Here is a 14,817-nt window from a genome sequence, read left to right as displayed (position 1 = left end):
AACTATGTAAAACTTGCTAAATCCTCAGGAAAATCACACCTTGGCCTGTCTGAGCCACAGTAACCCCACCTTACGTGTGATGTAATTTCTGAATTTTTGTAGAGGGGGTGTCCTCCTTCTCCATGCCAAAATGAAAACACTTAAAAGAGAGGTTTTCTTCTGTGTTCTGGGTCTCTCTTGCCTCCTTGCCAGGAGGGGAGGGAACTCTGTTGCAACAGAAAAATAAAGATCTGCCTTGCTTTCACTGTCTCCTGCCTCCATCCATTCATATCTGAAGGAGCGTTTCCACCCCCATTGTTCTACCCAGACACTGAGGTCTAGCTTCTGGCGGTTCCCTCACTGCAAGAAGCCAAGTTACAGGGAACAAGGCAGAGGGCCTTCTCGATAGTGGCACCAGCCCTGTGGAACGCCCTACCACCAGATGTCAAAGAGAAAAATAACTACAGTGGTGCCTCGCAAGACGAAAAGAATCCGTTCTGTGATTCTCTTCGTCTAGCGGTTTTTTCGTCTTGCGAAGCAATCCCATTGATGGATTAGCGGATTAGCGCTATTAGCGGCTTTTAGCGGCTTATCTGCTGATCGGATCAGCTGATAAGAGGCTTAGCGGCTTAGAAAAGGGGGGGGGGGGAAAAACCAGCAGGAACTCGCAAGACATTTTCGTCTTGCGAAGCAAGCCCATAGGAGATTCGTTTTGCGAAGCACCTCCAAAACGGAAAACTCTTTCGTCTAGCGAGTTTTCCGTCTTGCGAGGCATTCGTCTTGCGGGGCACCACTGTACCAGACTTTTAGAAGACATCTGAAGGAAGCCCTGTTTAGGGAAGCTTTTAATGTTTGATGCATTACTGTATTTTAATATTTTGTTGAAAGCAGCCCAGAGTGGCTGGGGAAGCCCATCCAGATGGGCGGGGTATAAATAATAAATTATTATTATTATTATTATTATTATTATTATTATTATTATTATTATCTCCGACCGATCATGGACTTAGGGGAATCAGTCCCTTGGGGAGCTGGGCAGCAAAGCCAACCACCCATATTGTTTTTATATCATGCACTTCAAACAGAACACGCTGCTTGCATTAGGACGTTAGCCAAGAATTGCGACACAACCAACTCTCAAAGAGAAAGGAATTGAATTCAAACCTAGGACTGGCGTTAAGAACAAGGCGTCCCGTGACAGAGTCTCTGAGGCATGCCTGCTTTCACTGGAGATTTTGTTTTAAAGAGCTTACCGATGCTGTCAGGTTGATGCTATAGTGTCCTACGGGTGACTTTTTCCCTTGCTTTAGGAAAGGGTTGAGGTATCTTTTAGACTTCTCATCAATCCTGGAAATGCAACACACAAAAATCCAGAGATCGCGTGAAATTATTTAAAAAACCCATTTCCAAACATTGCATCATGGCTAACAGACAGAACTCTTTCCGGGCATGGCTGGGAAGCAAGCAAGAAGGTCTGCTTCAGTACCTTGACCTCCATGGAAGAAATTAAATACAGTGGTACCTTGGGTGAAGTACTTAATTCGTTCCGGAGGTCTGTTCTTAACCTGAAAATGTACTTAACCTGAAGCACCACTTTAGCTAATGGGGCCTCCTGCTGCTGCCGTGCCACTGGAGCACGATTTCTGTTCTCATCCTTAAGCAAAATTCTTAACCCAAGATAATATTTCTGGGTTAGCAGAGTCTTGGACTACTGCAACGTGCTCTATGTGGGGCTACATTTGAAGGTGACCCGGAAACTGCAATTAATCCAGAATGCGGCAGCTAGACTGGTGACTGGGGGCGGCCGCCGGGACCACATAACACCGGTTCTGAGAGATCTGCATTGGCTCCCAGTACGTTTCCGAGCACGATTCAAAGTGTTGGTGCTGACCTTTAAAGCCCTAAACGGCCTCGGTCCTGTATACCTGAAGGAGCGTCTCCACCCCCATCGTTCTACCTGGACACTGAGATCCAGCACCGAGGGCCTTTTGGCGGTTCCCTCATTGCGAGAAGTGAGGCTACAGGGAACCAGACAGAGGGCCTTCTCGGTAGTGGCGCCCGCCTTGTGGAACACCCTCCCATCAGATGTCAAAGAGATAAATAATTACCTGACATTCAGAAGACATCTTAAGGCAGCCCTGTTCAGGGGAGTTTTTAATATGTAACGCTGTACTGTTTTTAACACTGATTGGGAGCCGCCCAGAGTGGCTGGGGAAACTCAGCCAGATGGGCGGGGTATAAAATATAAAATATATGTAACCTGAAGCGTATGTAACCCGAGGTACCACTGTACTAGGCAGCAAGCCCAGGGCAGAGGTATGAAGATAGGGGCTGCAGACAGGGTCTCGGGCTTGGTTCAAATAATAATAATAATAATAATAATAATAATTTATTATTTATACCCCGCCCATCTGGCTGGGCCTCCCCAGCCACTCTGGGCGGCTTCCATAGAAAACAAAAATACAATAAAATATCACACATTAAAAACTTCCCTGAACAGGGCTGCCTTAAGATGTCTTCTGAATGTCAGGTAGTTGTTTATTGCTTTGACATCTGCTGGAAGGGCGTTCCACAGGGTGGGCGCCACTACCGAGAAGACCCTCTGCCTGGTTCCCTGTAGCTTTGCTTCTCGCAATGAGGGAACCGCCAGAAGGCCCTCGGCGCTGGACCTCAGCGTCCGGGCAGAATGATGGGGGTGGAGACACTCCTTCAGATATACTGGACCGAGGCCGTTTAGGGCTTTAAAGGTCAGCACCAACACTTTGAATTGTGCTCGGAAACGTACTGGGAGCCAATGTAGGTCTTTCAAGACCGGTGTTATATGGTCTCGGCGGCCGCCCCCAGTCACCAGTCTAGCTGCCGCATTCTGGTTCAAAGAGTTGCAGGGCACCTTAAAGACTGGAATATTTATCGTGGCATAAACTGTTGTGGACCACTTCCCTAAAAATCACACGGGTTCCTCAGCCCTCCACGTCAAAGAGTGGAGCAGGTTGGCTAGGACTGATGAAGATTTGTTTGTCTGCAAAAGCCTTTAGAGGAGCAAAACGAAAGAAGAATGAGCTCCACTCTGAATCCAGCATTTACCAATCAAATCAAAAGTCGTATCTCGAGAATACCATCCTGTTTCCCCCAGTGACCAGCCCAATGCCTCTGGGAAGCACACAAGCAGGAAGTTATAAGCTCAGAAGACAGACTTGGGCTTAATTAGGCCACTTAATTAGCAAATGGAAGTTGTGTCAACATGCTTATAGCTGGCTTCCCCACTTTAGCACAGTTAATGGGAAGAACTCACAGATAAAAAATCCACGATAGTGGACATGGGATACTTTTAAGTACCTATTCAGGTCATGTCCTATGGAAAACGGACCTAACTTTGTCATAAAAAGGTATGCCAAGGACTCAGAAATCATGGAACCCAGAAAATCCAACCGAAAGCCATGAATCACTGGGATTGGTCCATTCACTTCAACGAAGCTGTGTCAATCCCTGACTCAAATCTCGCCTCAATCACAAATGTACCCAGTAGTTTTAGGACCGGCAAACTTAAGCCCTCGACCCCCATTCCCTTTCTGCAACGCAAGGATAATATATTAAGAGACACTGAAAGCATGCTAACCATTTTATCAGAGCATTGTAGAAAATGCTAAGCAGTAAGGACTGTTTTGCACAACAATATCTTCGGCACCAACCATGTGGGTTGGTGCAGCCAATCACAGCTCCCTAACGAGCTACTCTTTAGGATATTGATGTTCCGTTCCACCTTAAAAGGAACAGGCATGACTGTTGTGTGTCACATGCCTGTTTACAGTCCAGCACAGCCTGCTGGGAACTTCCGTTGTGTATAGCTTTTGTTTTATGCTGTTTGCTTAGACACGAAGGGAAGCAGACATGTTTTTCCTTTGTTCTAATGCTGAATAAAGGTAAAGGTACCCCTGACCATTATTAGGGACACGGGTGGCGCTGTGGGTTAAACCACAGAGCCAAGGACTTGCTGATCAGAAGGTCAGTGGTTCGAATCCCTGCGACGTGGTGAGTTCCCGTTGCTCGGTCCCAGCTCCTGCCAACCTAGCAGTTCAAAAGCACATCAAAGTGCAAGTAGATAAATAGGTACCACTCCAGTGGGAAATGGCATTTCCGTGCGCTGCTCTGGTTCGCCAGAAGCGGCTTAGTCATGCTGGCCACACAACCCGGAAGCTGTACACCGGCTCCCTCGGCCAATAAAGCAAGATGAGCGCCACAACCCCAGAGTCGGTCAGGACTGGACCTAATGGTCAGGGGTCCCTTTACCTTTTTACCCCTGACCATTAAGGCCAGTCGTGGACGAGTCTAGAGTTGCGGCGTTCATCTCGCTCTATAGGCCAAGGGAGCCGGCGTTTGTCCATAGACAGTATCCGGGTCACGTGGCCAGCATGACTACGCCGCTTCTGGTGAACCAGAGCAGCGCACGGAAATGCCGTTTACCTTCCCGCCGGAGCGGTACCTATTTATCTACTTGCACTTTGAGGTGCTTTCAAACTGCTAGGTTGGCAGGAGCAGGGACCGAGCAACAGGAGCTCACCCCGTGCAGGGATTCGAACCGCCGACCTTCTGATTGGCAAGCTCCAGAGGCTCAGTGGTTTAGGTACTTTGTTATTTTACTTTACCTGTAATTATGCATTCCCAGTTTTGACCCCAAGCCAGGATTTCCACCGATGCTGGAGGATATCGTGGAATAATTCTGTGTAATGGGAGGGATCACCGTGCCGGGATTTTTCACATAATCCAGGCTGCTACTGGAATCTTTCAAAGTTGTCGAAGGAATCGCCTTGACCTGCCCAGCTCCACTCTCATACAGGAAACTCGCATTTGAAGATCTGTCCGATTTCTCGGCGTCAACCTTGGACAACTTCATTCTGAACAGCTTGGAGTCTTTCAGCTTGGATTCCATGCCCAAGTCCTGTTTCAAATCCAAGCATTGTAGTGTTAAAAAAATGAGTGGCAGGTTGTTTGGGGGAAAACCCTGGAGAGGAGGGGACGGGTGACTTCGGGGAAGAGGGGAATTTCAGTCTCTGTAACTACCATATTTTTTCTCTATAAGACTCACTTTTTCCCTCCTAAAAAGTAAGGGGAAATGTGTGTGCGTCTTATGGAGCGAATGCAGGCTGCACAGCTATCCCAGAAGCCAGAACAACAAGAGGGATTGCTGCTTTCACTGCGCAGTGATCCCTCTTGCTGTTCTGGCTTCTGAGATTCAGAATATTTTTTTTCTTGTTTTCCTCCTCCAAAAACTAGGTGATTTTGTGGTCTGGTGCGTCTTATAGAGCGAAAAATACGGTAATTCATGGGTTCAGAACGACTGGGGATAAGCTGATCAGGCCTCACAGCTAAGTCTGCGGATATCGTGTTGTTATAAGAATTCTAAGGTCCCAAACATAAATTAAACGTTCATAAATGTACAAGGCAAACACACACATAATTAGAAATTATTTATTGTAACCGTTGGGTGGATTTCTGTTTATCTTTTATATGCTGATATTCAACAATATTTTCAACATTTTTTTGATGTAGGTTGCTTATTTTAAAGTTTTGTTTTATTATCACAATTTTGCATTGCATTAGATTGTTATACGATGTACATTTTTTGTTTCTTCAGCTTGTAAACCGCCTTGAGTATTGTAAGATAGAAAGACGGTATACAAATTAAAAACGATGATGAAAATGATGAAGTATATAAACCACGTGTCTGAAATAGTACAGGAGAGCAATCCTGAAGCCATTTTGATTCTCCCAAATTGACCTCAAATATTTCTCTGCAAAGAGAAAGGAAATGCGAAAGCCTTCGGGTTGTCTTTTGCTTGCAAATCCTGTCTTTAGGGCGTATTTGTGTATGAATAGGGTGAGCCTGTGACCTGCATTCAGGAACTAAAGCAAGCATAGGCAAGCTCGGTCCTCCAGATGTTTTGGGACTACAATTCCCATCATCCCTGACCCCTGAGTCCTGTTAGCTAGGGATGATGGGAGTTGTAGTCCCAAAACATCTGGAGGGCTGAGTTTGCCTATGCCTGAACTAAAGTATTAACCACCACCAAAGAATTGCCAGGCTGCCCAGGTAATGCAACCAGCGACCATTATCAGGTATCCTGGCAGAGAGGATTTCTGCTGTAGACCACCTCCTTCTGTGATGCATGTATGATGTTTTAGGGGGGTGGTCTTGGGCTATAGGGTGGGCAATTTCAAAAGACTATATAAGGGCTTGCGCGCCCTTGTTCTGGGTTCCTCCTCCTTTCCTGTTTGTGAGGGGAGCACCCTGTTGCAACAGATCAATAAAGATCAAGCTTACTAGCTGCTTTGCTTCTCAATATTCTCTGGTTGGCCTCTGTTATTTTCTCCTGCCAATAGGGAACCCGCTTAAGGACTCTATACGGGCTCTTGGATACCCCATAAGGGGAAAAGAGCAGGGGTTTTTTTTTCTTATAACAGTGTTTTTGCTAACAAAGAGTTAATTCCAACTTTGAACAGTGTGATTTTACTGCCTGCTGGCATCTATCTTGCATGGCATGAATTTGCTAGTGGCATCACCAACAATTCTTCTTCCTAATCAGGAACTATCCTCATAGAATCATAGAGTTGGAAGAGACCACAAGGGCCATCGAGTCCAACCCCCTGCCAAGCAGGAAACACCATCAGAGCACTCCTGACATATGGTTGTCAAGCCTCTGCTTAAAGACCTCCAAAGAAGGAGACTCCACCACACTCCTTGGCAGCAAATTCCACTGTCGAACAGCTCTTACTGTCAGGAAGTTCTTCCTAATGTTTAGGTGGAATCTTCTTTCTTGTAGTTTGGATCCATTGCTCCGTGTCCGCTTCTCTGGAGCAGCAGAAAACAACCTTTCTCCCTCCTCTATGTGACATCCTTTTATATATTTGAACATGGCCATCATATCACCCCTCAACCTCCTCTTCTCCAGGCTAAACATGCCCAGCTCCCTTAGCCGTCCCTCATAAGGCATCGTTTCCAGGCCTTTGACCATTTTGGTTGCCCTCCTCTGGACACGTTCCAGTTTGCCAGTGTCCTTCTTGAATTGTGGTGCCCAGAACTGGACACAGTACTCCAGGTGAGGTCTGACCAGAGCAGAATACAGTGGCACTATTACTTCCCTTGATCTAGATCAGTGTTTCCCAACCACTGTTCCGCGGCACACTAGTGTGCCGCGAGATGTTGCCTGGTGTGCCGCGAGATGTTGCCTGGAGGGAGGCGGGCGAGTCGGGCGGCGAGAGGCGGGGCGGCGGCGGCGAGGAGAGGCCGCCCAGCGCGGGGCTCTCGCCGTCTGCCTGCCTGGCTGCCTGCGAGCTCGGCGGGCAGCGCCTCCGTCCGCAGCGCCTGCCTCGCAGCTCTCATCCCCTGCCCCTGCCAAAGCTCACCCAGCCAAGCCGCGCTCTCCTTCCTGCCTCGCTTTGCTGCCTCCTCCCCCCCCACCCCCAAAGCTTGGAGGTTCCCCGGCAAGGGGGAGGGGAAAAAATTGAAACTTACACTTTCGTGCGTCCCTCCCGGCGTGACGCTGCGCGCTGACGTCACGGGGCTGTAATGGTGGTGTGCCTCGAGATTTTTTTCATCAAACAAGTGTGCCTTTGCCCAAAAAAGGTTGGGAAACACTGATCTAGATGCTATACTCCTATTGATGCAGCCCAGAATTGCATTGGCTTTTTTAGCTGCTTGTTCTCCTCCATTCTCAGCAACTTTTAACTTGAGAACTTCATCAGCAGAGACAAGACCAGGGGACATGGTCTGACTCAGAACAAAGCATTACAGATAGGAATATGGAAGAATAAACCAAGTTCCACATACCTTGATTACAAGCGTTTTCTTTTCATCACCGGAATCGTCTTTGTCTTTCCTGCTTATTTTCGATTTCTTGGGCAAAGGGTGCTCTCTTTCTTTCTGGATCTTTGCTTTAAGTTCCTGGGTGAACCTTTATTTGTTGTGTTTGAAGAAGAAGAGCACATGTACAAAATGAAACCTTTTTTAAATTAATTGCTCTGTAGACAAAATTCTGAACCCACCGAAGGCAGCCCTGTTTAGGGAAGTTTTGAATGTTTATTTTTTAAAAATATTTTTTATTGATTTTACAAAAATTTTATAGACAATACAAACAAATAAAGAAACAAACAAACATGTATAATTTCATATCCTTTTTTCATAAACCTCACTTCACCGACTCCCCCAAACCTCCCCTTTCTACATCCCAATTTCCAAAATTTTTCAGCAAATCCTAAACTTATTTTTATCAAATTTGTCCCTTATTTATTCTTTTCTTTTACTTAATCTTAATATTATCTGAAGAAATATTATAAAATTGATGAATGCTAAAATATTGAGGTTTTAGGGAAAAAAGGAGATTACAGCGGGAAGTTTTTAATGTTTAATGCAGTATTGTGTTTTTAATATTCGGTTGGGAGCCGTCCAGAGTGGCTGGGGAAACCCAGCCAGATGGGCGGGGTATAAATAATGAATTATATTATTGTTATTATACTGGAATCCTCTCCCTTTGCAACAAGGACTCTGGATAATATGTTCTGCCCCAATCTTAACATCACCACAAACTTGTAAGGTAAATGAACAGCGAAACCCAAAGCCACCCTTGGAGATAAAAAAGGAAGAAGAGAAATATAACTCCAGCATCTTAAGAGGCGAAGGAAAAGAGATCAGAACAAGAAGCATGCATATAATTTGTAGACTTAAAATTCGCACACGATATCCCATTGCTACCCTCTCTCCATTTCCCCCCTCAGTTCATACAGCTCACGTGAAGAGATGGTAATTTGAGCCGGGGATTCAGAAATTTCAACTACAGCAACTTCCATGGTAGCTTTTTAAAAACAAAAATAATGACAATGTGGGAAATCACACATTCTACTCATGTAAAAACCCACTGCCTACCCATGGCATGGGTAGGCAAACTAAGGCCCGGGGGGCCGGATCCGGCCCAATCGCCTTCTCAATCCGGCCCACGGATAGCCAGGGAATCAGCGTGTTTTTACATGAGTAGAATGTGTCCTTTTATTTAAATTCATCTCTGGGTTATTTGTGGGGCCTGCCTGGTGTTTTTACATGAGTAGAATGTGTGCTTTTATTTAAAATGCATCTCTGGGTTATTTGTGCGGCATAGAAATTTCCCTCCCCCCGAAATATAGTCTGGCCCCCCACAAGGTCTAAGGGACAGTGGACCGGCCCCATGCTGAAAACGTTTACTGACCCCTGCCTTAAGGGGAACCGCCCTAAGTCTGGTGGTGGTACTAGACATTTGGCAGTGGTACAGTGGTACCTCAAGTTAAGTACTTAATTCATTCCGGAGGTCCGTACTTAACCTGAAACTGTTCTTAACTTGAAGCACCACTTTAGCTAATGGGGCCTCCTGCTACCGCTGCACCACCGGAGCACGATTTCAGTTCTCATCCTGAAGCAAAGTTCTTAACCTGAAGCACTATTTCTGGATTAGCGGAGTGTGTAACCTGAAGCGTATGTAACCTGAAGCGTATGTAACCCGAGGTACCACTGTACTTCAAAATTTGTGTTCACTTCACTTCCGACAGCAGGGAGTGGGGGTTTCCGGTGAAGTAGTCAAAGGAGAACCAGAAAGTACTAAACCTTTTCTTTGCACCTCTCCCCTGGAAAGCTTTCATTTCCCAAGATGGGCTCTGAGATCCAGTATGTAAATTTAAAGCCCACTTGAAGCACATTCTTCCCCTCAAGGAATTATGGGCACTGACAGAGTTATAGGAAACCCTTAACTGACTGCAATGCCCAAAAATTCTCAGTACAGTTTCCTTTTAAGGCCCAGCTCCGCTAAACAAGGAAAAGCCACACACCTTTCAGTGAAGGAATCTTTGTTGAACAGATCACACTGCAGCAGCTCAGTACAGGATGGTCTTTTGTCCGGATCAGTCTGCAGACATTGCTAACATAAGATCAAAATTTTTCTTGTAAATACAGTGGAGGGGGGGGGGGGAGGAAAATCCCAAAGGTTGAATTTCATTGATATTTGCCGGGATCCAAAGAACAACGCAGTTGGTTCTGCACTCCCAAGGTTTCAGGCAAACCATAGCTACTCTCTCCATACCACATAACAAATGACGTTTGAAATGGTGAGGGTGAGGGCTTTAAAAACAGTTTGCAATGTTATGGCGTTGTAAGGACATTGCAAGGGGAAAATCAACTGAGCATCTTCAAGCATGCTTAAAATACCGTATTTTTCGCTCTATAAGATGCACCAGACCACAAGACGCACCTAGTTTTTGGAGGAGGAAAACAAGAAAAAAAATATTCTGAATCTCAGAAGCCAGAACAGCAAGAGGGATCGCTGCGCAGTGAAAGCAGCAATCCCTCTTGCTGTTCTGGCTTCTGGGATAGCTGCGCAGCCTGCATTCGCTCCATAAGACGTACACACATTTCCCCTTACTTTTTAGGAGGGAAAAAGTGAGTCTTATAGAGCAAAAAATACGGTAGCTCACCGGGTCCTGTCTAGTAAGTCATGGAAGGAAGGAAGGAAGGAAGGAAGGAAGGAAGGAAGGGGAGGGAAATGATGTACCATTGACCTTTAGAGATAGAAAGTGCAGCTTTCTCTAGGCTAGGGTCTCACTGTCAGTCCCAAACTCTATGGCTGAGACGTAACTACCATATGACATTATGTGCCCACTGGTGAAACTGGTTAGGCCGACAAGCACCTGAGACTACGGGGCCTTCTTGATGGTGGCCCTGCAGTTCTGGACCTCTTTCGGGCCTCAAAACCACAACTTTCTGCTACTGCCTCTCCTTAAAGGAACTGTGGCTATCTAATTCCGCAGCTGTCATGCCCCGGTTTGTCTCCATTCACTCAGTGCTTCATGCATTGCCTGAAGTTCTGTTGCTTTATTTCTGTCTCTCCACTGCTTTGTGACTTGACCCTGATAAGCAGCTAATAAATAACTGGAATACATAGTGTGTTACATGCGCATCGCAGCTTATAATGTGCGTATGCATGACAGAAGTTTGAGAGCAGCAAACAGAGAAGTCTGCTGACCAGGCAAGGACAGAAGGTTAGGCTTCAGGTATTTATACGAGGGGATGCGGGTGGCACTGTGGGTTAAACCACTGAGCCTAGGACCAGCAGGTCAGCAGTTCGAATCCCCGCGACGGGATGAGCTCCTGTTGCTCTGTCCCAGCTCCTGCCAACCTAGCAGTTCAAAAGCACGTCAAAGTGCAAGTAGATAAATAGGTACCACTCCAGCGGAAAGGTAAACGGCATTTCTGTGTGCTGCTCTGGTTCGTCAGAAGCGGCTTAGTCATGCTGGCCACACGACCCGGAAGCTGTACGCCGGCTCCCTCGGCCAATAAAGCGAGATGAGTGCTACAACCCCAGGGGCAGTCATGACTGGACCTAATGGTCAGGGGTCCCTTTACCTTTATTTATACGAGGCCTGGCTAATTTAGGGGCTTTATACAGTGGTGCCTCGCAAGACGAAAAGAATCCGTTCTGTGATTCTCTTCGTCTAGCGGTTTTTTCGTCTTGCGAAGCAAGCCCATTGACGGATTAGCGGATTAGCGCTATTAGCGGCTTATCTACTCATTGGATCAGCTGATAAGTGGCTTAGCAGCTTAGAAAAAGGGGGGGGGAAGGGGAAAAAACCAGCAGGAACTCGCAAGACATTGTCGTCTTGCGAAGCAAGCCCATAGGAAATTCGTTTTGCGAAGCACCTCCAAAACGGAAAACTCTTTCGTCTAGCGAGTTTTCCGTCTTGCGAGGCATTCGTCTTGCGCGGCACCACTGTACTTCCTGCCAATCTCAGGGGCTGATACTGGACAGCTGTATTCCTTTCTGTGTCTGAAAAGGCCTCTAGCACCTGAACAAAAGCAAATCTGGGTAGGCTGACTCAGCTCCCAGTTAAGTTCCCACGGATCTCAATCTTCCTAACTCATTATCAAGGGCTGGCTCCAGAAAGCAAACAGAAGGCTTTGCCAACAGGAACAAAATGGAAAGCTACGGAATCGGCAAGGCACGTACCTTAGCAAATTCTATGACGGCAACAGAGAGTTTGGGATATCGTTTTTCAAGAGGTTCGATTTCCTTGACTTCAGGCAACCGCACTCCAGCAAAAAGAGGGTTTTTGTAGAACAACTCTTGGTGCCTTGGGATTAAGTTACCTGGAATTAATAATCATTTATAAGACTGTTCAGTTTTCAGAACGCAAAACTGCAGACAGCTTAAGCCAAATTATTTGATCCCTGAGTTTTCTGCTACTTCCCTGCGCTTGGCTTTGAAGCTGGTGTTTTAATCCACTGTTTCCGATTACCTTGCTTTAGGATAGCTGTGTAGTTTATCTTTTATTTGCTTTCTTTAATTCTGCAAACCGACTCTCTGTGTCCTGGAGACAAACAGGTTGCTGCTGATAATAAATTACTGTGGGTTAAACTACAGAGCCTAGGACTTGCCGATTGGAAGGTCGGCGGTTCAAATCCCCGCGATGGGGTGAGCTCCCATTGCTTGGTCCCTGCTCCTGCCCACCTAGCAGTTCGAAAGCACACCAGTGCAAGTAGATAAATAGGTACTGCTCCGGTGGGAAGGTAAACGGCGTTTCCGTGCACTGCTCTGGTTCACCAGAAGCGACTTAGTCATGCTGGCCACATGACCCGGAAGCTGTACGCCGGCTCCTCGCCCAGTAAAGCGAGATGAGCGCCGCAACCCCAGAGTCGGCCACGACTGGACCTAATGGTCAGGGGTCCTTTTACCTTTACCTTTAATCATGAATTATTATTACTAATCATAATCCAGTTGTGCTACATGGATCAGACCTATTGCACTCTGCCATCCTTAATGGCGTGCAAAATCTCTTGCTGTCAACTCATAGAAAGGCCATCTGGATTTACAAGCCAGGACCCTGAAGGATTTAGGAACTGATCAACATAATCTTATCCAACAACCTAAGTATTTCAGGCTCTCTTTCTTCTGCCTTCGCTATCAGCTTGAAGGTTCCAAAGCTCTGCTGGCTGCACAGAAGAAAACAAGGGATGCTTTCTCACCCAAACATTTCATAATATGGTACAATTGGTCAATATCCGAGTCTCCAGGGAAAAGCGCCTCTCCGGTAAGCATTTCTGTTACCAGGCAGCCAATGGCCCACACATCAACAGCCCTGGGGAGGGAAAACAGGCGCCATATTTAGAGACAGCTCCACCAAAAATACGTTTTACAACAATAACAGGCAGCTGATTGTGACTGGCTACACCTGAGGCAGCTTATATTCATTACGGCCTCGGCCCAGTATACCTGAAGGAGCATCTCCACCCCCATCGTTCAGCCTGGACATTGAGGTCCAGCTCCAAGGGCCTTCTGGCAGTTCCCTCACTGTGAGCAGTGAGGTTACAGGGAACCAGGCAGAGAGCCTTCTCGGTGGTGGCACCCACCCTGTGGAATGCCCTCCCATCAGATGTCAAGGAAATAAACAACCATCTGACTTTTAGAAGTCACCTGAAGGCAGCCCTGTTTAGGGAAGTTTTTAATGTTTGATGTTTTATTCTGTTTTTAATATCCTGTTGGGAGCTGCCCAGAGTGGCTGGGGAGGCCACTTGCAATTCATTAATTGTAATTAATAATAATTACAAGGATGGTGCCAAAACCAGCCTCCCTACAGTGACGAAACCCTGCTTTGGCTGCAATTTATCACCCCCTGAGCTTGAACAGCAACATTTCTGTTGACATTAATAATAATAATGATGATCTATTCCTGGAAATGTAGGGGAAACCCAGTAACGTATTCTACGATTCCTTACTTGCCATATTTGATATCTCCAACAAGCAGCTCAGGAGCCCGATACCATCGCGTTGCCACGTAATCGGTGTAAGCTTCGCCAGGGGCTGCCAGGGTTCGAGCAAATCCAAAATCGCAGAGTTTGATAATTCCAGAATAGGAGACCAATATATTCTCAGGTTTAATATCTCTGTGTATGATCTTAAAAAAAAAGCAGAATGTGTGTGTTTAGATTAGCCCAGGTTCTTTGCACTTAAGCACCAAGGTGGCCGGCTAGTCCACATGTAAACATTCCTAAATTGATGACTGCAACATCAAGTGATGATTTGCAACTACTGGCATAAAAAACTCCATCTATATCACATCACATAAGTTAAAGGTAAAGGGACCCCTGACCATTAGGTCCAGTCGTGACTAACTCTGGGGTTGCGGCGCTCATCTCACTTTATTGGCCGAGGAAGCCGGTGTACAGCTTCCGGGTCATGTGGCCAGCATGACTAAGCCGCTTCTGGTGAACCGGAGCAGCGCACGGAAACGCTGTTTACCTTCCCACTGGAGCGGTACCTATTTATCTACTTGCACTTTGACGTGCTTTCGAACTGCTAGGTTGGCAGGAGCAGGGACCGAGCAACGGGAGCTCACCCCATCGTGGGGATTTGAACCGCCGACCTTTTGATCGGCAAGTCCTAGGCTCTGTGGTTTAACCCACAGCGCCACCCGCGTCCATACCATGCTTTAAATATATTAATGCAAATCGAAGCACACTAATAAAATCATAATATAAATTTGCTACAGCAAGGCAAAAAAGCTGAAGCAATTCCTTTTTATCCATTAACATGTGTGGAATGAAGTAGAATTTAAGAATTTCCCTGCACTAAAAGCTCTCTCCACCCAATCAGAAATATTGTTTCTCAGGTTTCCAGATTATGCAGAGTGTTTTTTAAAATACTGTGTTCCTGATTCTAGAAGCAAATTCTTTGAATGTTCAAGAAGAGGAGACTATGAAAACTGTTACCTTACATGAGCATAAAATCTACATGCAAAAACGTTCATATGCTATCATCTATGCCTATTTTC

The 14,817-nt window shown here is 46.2% G+C and overlaps 1 protein-coding gene across 4 annotated transcripts in view; it reads right to left on the bottom strand.

Moving 5' to 3' along the window:
• CDKL2 (cyclin dependent kinase like 2) overlaps nucleotides 1-14,817 on the bottom strand; it is a 34,309-nt gene that overhangs the window by 6,630 nt on the left and 12,862 nt on the right. For all 4 annotated transcript variants that reach the window (XM_081166491.1, XM_081166490.1, XM_081166493.1 and 1 more), the window contains exons 5-11: nucleotides 13,763-13,941; nucleotides 13,013-13,125; nucleotides 11,997-12,136; nucleotides 9,826-9,914; nucleotides 7,805-7,928; nucleotides 4,623-4,915; nucleotides 1,233-1,326 (exon numbers count right to left, since the gene is read on the bottom strand). In XM_081166491.1, the coding sequence (XP_081022617.1) occupies nucleotides 1,233-1,326; nucleotides 4,623-4,915; nucleotides 7,805-7,928; nucleotides 9,826-9,914; nucleotides 11,997-12,136; nucleotides 13,013-13,125; nucleotides 13,763-13,941 (1,032 nt within the window). The remainder of the gene's footprint in view (nucleotides 1-1,232; nucleotides 1,327-4,622; nucleotides 4,916-7,804; nucleotides 7,929-9,825; nucleotides 9,915-11,996; nucleotides 12,137-13,012; nucleotides 13,126-13,762; nucleotides 13,942-14,817) is intronic.

Source organism: Podarcis bocagei (genome assembly GCF_964188305.1).
Source record: "Podarcis bocagei genome assembly, chromosome: 13".
NCBI classification, from domain to species: domain Eukaryota; kingdom Metazoa; phylum Chordata; class Lepidosauria; order Squamata; family Lacertidae; genus Podarcis; species Podarcis bocagei.
This window is presented reverse-complemented; position numbering and strand designations above follow the sequence as displayed.